This window comes from Osmerus mordax, chromosome 12 (assembly GCF_038355195.1).
Source record: "Osmerus mordax isolate fOsmMor3 chromosome 12, fOsmMor3.pri, whole genome shotgun sequence".
In the NCBI taxonomy this organism is placed as follows: Eukaryota; Metazoa; Chordata; class Actinopteri; order Osmeriformes; family Osmeridae; genus Osmerus; species Osmerus mordax.
Window position 1 is genome coordinate 16,397,666 of NC_090061.1, and position 6,327 is coordinate 16,403,992.

Below are 6,327 nucleotides of genomic sequence, written 5' to 3' on the forward strand. Positions count from 1 at the left end.
GAATAAAATATACTATAGTAGAGTATAGCAGAACAGAGCAGATTAGAAGGAAGTAGATTAATAGTACTCCACCTGGATCCTTTAAGTGTATTATACTGCAACCAGATGTGTAGCTTGATAGACTATACTGTGTAGCTAGCTGGGTCTGTAGTACAATACAGCTAGCTGGGTCTGTTGTTTGTTATATTTTCTAAAGGTCAGGTGTCTATTACCTGGACACCACTGTTAAACAAACCTATTTAGGTGTATCACAGGCTAGCTAATCCTGGTACTGTAAGAGCCTGGGGGCCTGCTAGATCCAGTCAGTTAGGAGCCTGGTGTGAAACTGGGTTAGTCTGTTAATGACCAGTCAGCCAGTCCCTCTCTGGCTGGAGTTGTGCTGTGGCCAATATGGCTGCTGCTGTCCTAATATATCTGTTATAATGTTCCATTGAGGTGCTAGGCTTCACTCTTCACTTTGTCATTCCCATGTCGGGAATTTGACTTAAAGTTTGTCATCTTCATCTCCCCAGACCTACTGCAAGCCACCTCCTCCACTGTGGTCAGGGAGAGAGGCCTCATGTCTCTCCCTCCTCCCCCCTGCTGCAGACCGATCTCCCCTCCCCCCGCAGTGAGCCGAGGTGTCTGTCAGACCGAGCCTCAGAACTTGTTCTGCTGAGTGAGCACTGAGCTCCTCTTCTCCTCCATGGACTCAGGCTCCTCCCCCTGACTCACCCTGCAGCCTCTAATGTCCTCCATCTGCACCATGTCATCCCTAGGCTCCTCCCCCGCTGCTTTCGGACCCTCCCCCTCTCCTCCAGGGCTCTCCATCGGAGCCTCTGGAATCTTCTCCCTCGTTGCTGGTGTCAGAGCAAACAGCTCCTGTTTTTTCGTAGAGGACTTCAAGTCCATCCCTGATAGGCCCTCGCCTTTAACAGGCTCCTCCCGCTGATCCATGCAAAGCTCCTTCTTCCCCCTGTTAAGCCCCTCCCTCGCCCCAGTATACCCCTCCTCCTCCAGCTCCACCATGCGGAACACAGAGAACTCCCTGGTGCTGTCTGGGCTGGCCTTGCTGCTCCTGGCCTGGAGGTTTGGTTCTTCAGGGGTGAGGGAGGCTTTACTGAGACTGGGGGAGACTCTGGCCGAGGCCAGCTTGGTGTCCAGCCTTAGCCTGGGAGAGACAGGAGCAGATGTAGAGGAAGAGGCTGGAGCCGGGGGAGTGGCTGGGGTCGGGCTTAGGGTTGAGGTTAAGGATCGGTCAGAGGCAGAGGATGGGGAAGGGGCAGCAGCTGAGAAGGAGGCAAGGGCTGGAGAGGAAGTTGGGGCTGGGAAGGAAGCAGGGGCTGGAGAGGAAGTTGGGGCTGGGAAGGAGGCAGGGGCTGGAGAGGAATCTGGGGCTGGGAAGGAGGCAGGGGCTGGGGAGGAGGCAGGGGCTGGGGAGGAGGCTGGGGATTGTGGTGTGCCAGGGGTCAGGCTGTGAGCAGAGGCTGAACTAGGGGAACAGAGTGACTGGGCAGAGGCAGGGGAGAGGCTGCGAGCAGAGGGAGGGCTGGGGGCTAGTAATCTGGGAGAGGTTGGGGTGAGGATGGATGGATGGATGGATGGCGTTGAGGCTAGGGCAGGTGAGGGGCTAGGAGATGAGGCCAGAGTAGGTGTGGGACTAAGGGTGGAGGCCAGGGCAGGTGTGGGACTAGGGGTGGAGGCCAGGGCAGGTGTGGGGCTAGGGGTGCAGGCCAGGGTAGGTGTGGGGCTGAGTTTAGGAGCAGAAGAAGGGGTAGAGGTCGGGGCCTGGGATGCGGTAGGACTAGAGGTCTGCTTGAGGAGATCTGCCTCCTCCAGGAGAGGGGGTGGGGGGACTGGGGTCGGGCTTAGGGTTGAGGCTAAGGATCGGTCAGAGGCAGAGGATGGGGAAGGGGCAGCACCTGAGAAGGAGGCAGGGGCTGGAGAGGAAGTTGGGGCTGGGAAGGAGGCAGGGGCTGGAGAGGAATCTGGGGCTGGGAAGGAGGCAGGGGCTGGGGAGGAGGCTGGGACTGGGGAGGAGGCTGCGGATTGTGGTGTGCCAGGGGTCAGGCTGTGAGCAGAGGCTGAACTACGGGAAGGGAGTGACTGGGCAGAGGCAGGGGATGAGGCTGGGGCAGGAGGTGAGGCAGGGGAGAGGCTGTGAGCAGAGGGAGGGCTGGGGGCTAGTAATCTGGGAGAGGTTGGGATGAGAGACAAGGATTGGGTTGTACTGCCATGGCCTAAGGTAGGACTTAGGTTTGTGGGGATACGGGTGGAGGCCAGGGCAGGTGTGGGGCTAGGGGATGAGGCCAGAGTAGGTGTGGGGCTGTGGGTGGAGGCCAGGGCAGGAGTGGGACTAGGGGTGGAGGCCAGGGCAGGTGTGGGGCTACGGGTGGAGGCCAGGGCAGGTGTGGGGCTGAGTTTAGGAGCAGAAGAAGGGGTAGAGGTCGGGGCCTGGGATGCGGTAGGACTAGAGGTCTGCTTGAGGAGATCTGCCTCCTCCAGGAGAGGGGGTGGGGGGACTCTGGTAGGGTATCGCTCCTCCTTCACCATAGGCTGTATGGTGACCTTTGCTCCCTGGGGGTCACTCGCCCTCCTCAGGGAGAACAGGGTTAGGCTCTTCTTTCTCTTCAGGGCTGAAGGGACCACCCCATTGGTGGACTCTGGCTGCTTCACATCCTTAAACATGTTCCTCAGGTTGTACCCCTCTTTCTGTTGGGGCTCCTCCCCCTTCTCACTGTCCTGCGCCTCTGATTGGTCCAGCTGGTCGCCTGAATCAGCGCTTTGCAGGTTGGTGGAGCCCTGGAGGCTGGATTTCTTATCTGTGTGTATCACACGGAACCTGGAACAGGAAACACACACAGAAAACACAACAAAGATGTAACCTGTGACATTGTTGTGGCTTTACTACCACATATTCCCTCCAGTAGTCTGGCCCGGTTCCAGTCCAGTTCGACCCACCTGCCTACTGAGAAGACCGTCTGTTCCCCAGGCCGGGCTTTGGGGCGTTGTGGCCGGCTGCGGTGCCGGGCCTTCTTGGAGCGCCCCTGGACACACAGGTGGCAGGAGTTGTGATCGCTGCCTGAGTGCACTGTGTGATGGTGGGTAGGGATGCCCCCCAGTGACTCCTTACGAAGCAGCCTGTAACCAAGCACTCCATCAGCTGTTTGAATAATTAATTCAATTGACCTGCCTGATTCAACTATAGTAAAAAATATATATAAATATGTGATCTTTATTTATGAGGACTGCAGATAATGGTACACCCTGAATAACCTTGTAACACCCAAGGGAAAATGTAAACGTTAACACGTCATGGCTGGTTTTACTCTCCCCCAGACAAACATGACTCAGCAAAACAACCTCAGCCAGGGCTCAGAACATCTTTTTATGGCTGACACAGGCAGACATTTCAAAAAGCTGTAGTTTGGCAGCTCTGCAGCCAGTGATAGAATACTGAGCCCCTCTGTGAAATGTTGGTCCCCATGGTGATCTGTCCCTCACTCTGACCCTCCGCCCCTCTGTCTGTCCCTCTTGTCCCTCTGTCTGTCAGTCTGTCTGTCAGTCTGTCCCTCTGTCTGTGTCTCTGTCTGTCCCTCTGTCAGTCTGTCCCTCTGTCAGTCTGTCCCTCTGTCAGTCTGTCCCTCTGTTATTCAGTCCCTCTGTTAGTCAGTCCCTCTGTCTGTCAGTCTGTCCCTCTGTCTGCCAGTCTGTCCCTCTGTCTGCCAGTCTGTCAGTTTGTCCCTCTGTCACTCTATCTGTAAGTCTGTCCCTCTCCAGACAGACCTTTCTCTCCCTTCTTCTTTCTCCATCCCCTCTGTACTCTCTCTCACCAGGTGTTTAATACAGTTGCTGATGTTGCAAGGTTGACTACATACATGGTCCCAGGAGCCTTACAGACAGTCCAAGGCAATGCACACCCACACCCACACATGCAAACACACACACACAGAAACATGAAGCTGAAAGGCAAATATCCACCCATATACCATCACTGCGACAGTGACAGACTTCTAGCCATAGTGCCAGCATTTAGCCTCCAGTCCCTGACAGATAAAATACCAGAAGCGAACAGCACAAGACAAAGTTTCCTCAATAAGGCACGGCACCGCCAGACTCACAGTCACACCTGGCATTGTTCTGTCCTCCTCAGAAAGGGGACCCCACCCTAAACCTGTGGTATAACCGGTGCTGCAAAACAGGCCTGCTGAATTTAGACTTTTCTTTTTTAAACACAAAACAGTACAATACAAGAATCATGACAACGCCTTATTGTCTTACAGAAGGAGAGGGGACCAGGTTTCAGAATATACAGTGACACAATACACCTACATTGTATTTATTGTAGCACACTGTAACTAAAACCAATGGTCATTCTCATGCTTCTATTGTAAATGCATGCCTTCTGGACACACTATGGAGTGTGAATTTAGTGTTACACTTTAAGTGTTGTTTCTCACTAGCTCAACAGTACTGATTCTCCGCATGTCCTGTACAGCCCCAGTCTCGACCTATCAGACTCACTAAACAGTTCCATTCAGCCCGCTCATGTCCAAAGACGCTTATCGTTGGCTTGAGCTGTGTTTTATCGTTCCTCATTTAAAAAAATCACATTTATTTTAAGCAGAATACCAGTCACAATATCATAATGCTATCGAGTATCCTGCTGTACCGTATCCTAACCTGACACGTACCTGGGGTCATGTCGTTCACAGACGTTCTGGTTACCCAGCATCTCCTTGAAGGCCTCCATGTTTGCTAGAAGGTGAGAGAGAGAGAATAAAAGAGTGAGAGAGAGTGCAATAGAGATAGAATGACAGAAAGAGAGACCATGTTTCCATCTATCCAAACTCTGTGCTGTGGTGAGGGACCTGAAGGGTTCAGGCTGAAGCTATTGCGAGGATGTCTGACCGTTACCTTCGTTCTCTATGATGCACTTGAGAATCTGCTCCACAGTGTCCTGGTTATCCTCCTCCTCATCATCTGAAACGAGAGAGAGAGAGAAGAATCAGCGCTGGATCTCTTCGGAGGCACCACGCCTCGTGCAACATCAGTGTGACCTTCCCCATCTGTCTTGGTGGCAGCTAGCAAGAGGGTTCAATACCAAGGTCTCCAGGGACAACAGTCGCCCTCAACTGTGTGAATGTGATCTATCATGGAAACCTGGGATACTGTATCTCTGCTTATAGATGCTTCAAGCTGAGTCAACATCCTTTACAGTAGTATTAACACAACTTACCAAGTCTATTCTGTAATTCCTCCCATTGTTGGGCAGTGTGAGCTTCTACTGTACTCATATTAGCCTGTTTACCTTACAATTAACCTTGACCTACTCTACTATCCCTCTACCCTATACCATTCAGTCTAAACCCTACTGTTAATGAGCATGTTAATGTTAGCTCATATAAATGCAAGCTAACTTTATTCTAACAGCCTTCCAGTTCAAAATAATTTAAACTTTCTATTCAGTTCAGTGTAACTGTTACTGTCATGCTAGCCTGTGTAATATTAACACTGGCTAGGGCTAACCTTACACCTCCTTCTATTGCATTGTTATGTATTTTATTGTACTCTATCTGACCCTTACCATCACTGGCCAAAGGAAGCTTGTCATTAGCCTCCATGTTAGCCAGTATAATATGAATACAAGCCAATGCTAACCTTACAGCATATTTTATTCTGCTTTGTTGTTTCTCCCATCAGCGTGATACCCCCGTACCGTCGTTAGGCAGAGGTAGCTTCTCCTCCACGTCCTCCTCCTCGTCCTCCTCCCCACCGGTGCGACAGCGGTAACCCTTCTTCTTCAGCAGGTGGCACACCAGGAAGCCCAGCAGCCCCGTGCCGAAGAAGAGGAAGACCAGGAGGAAGATCATGTAGGGCGGGGGGGGCTCCCCCACCACGGACGCATCCAGGTCCGTCATCGCTCAGCCTCGACTGTTCACGCGCTCCGCTCGGCTGCCAACTGTACCACCGCGGCCGCTCTGGTGATTGGCATAGATGCACACACAGACAGAAGCAGGGGGGGGGGGGGGGGGGGGCACACAGTGAGGAGGGGTAAGGCTAGCTGGACCTTATCTTTGGGGGCTGCCCCCCCCTCCTTATCAGGGCAGAAGTTACGGCCTGCTGTTCTCAGCATGGTCGGTGTGTGCATGTGTGACCTTACTGGGTTGTCTTGTCTGTACATCAGAGCTGTTGTCAGGAGAGATAAGCCAGCTCTCAACCCCTTCTACACTAGCACTCCCTATGAGACACTTTATCTGCCCTAGCAGACGCACACACACACACGCACACAAACACACACACACACACACAGCTTAGAAGGGGAACATTCAAAATGTGAATGGATGA

At 52.8% G+C, this 6,327-nt stretch overlaps 1 protein-coding gene across 1 annotated transcript; it reads right to left on the reverse strand.

Annotated features, from left to right (window-relative positions):
- Nucleotides 1-639: 639 nt before the first annotated feature.
- On the reverse strand, nt 640-5,902 carry LOC136953766 (uncharacterized). Its single transcript, XM_067247171.1, has 5 exons — nt 5,699-5,902; nt 4,897-4,962; nt 4,674-4,737; nt 2,941-3,120; nt 640-2,821 (listed from the first exon to the last, which is right to left on the reverse strand). The coding sequence occupies exons 1-5, from the start codon at nt 5,898-5,900 to the stop codon at nt 640-642; spliced, it is 2,694 nt and encodes an 897-aa protein (XP_067103272.1). The 5' UTR covers nt 5,901-5,902.
- Between the last annotated feature and the right edge of the window lie 425 nt (nt 5,903-6,327).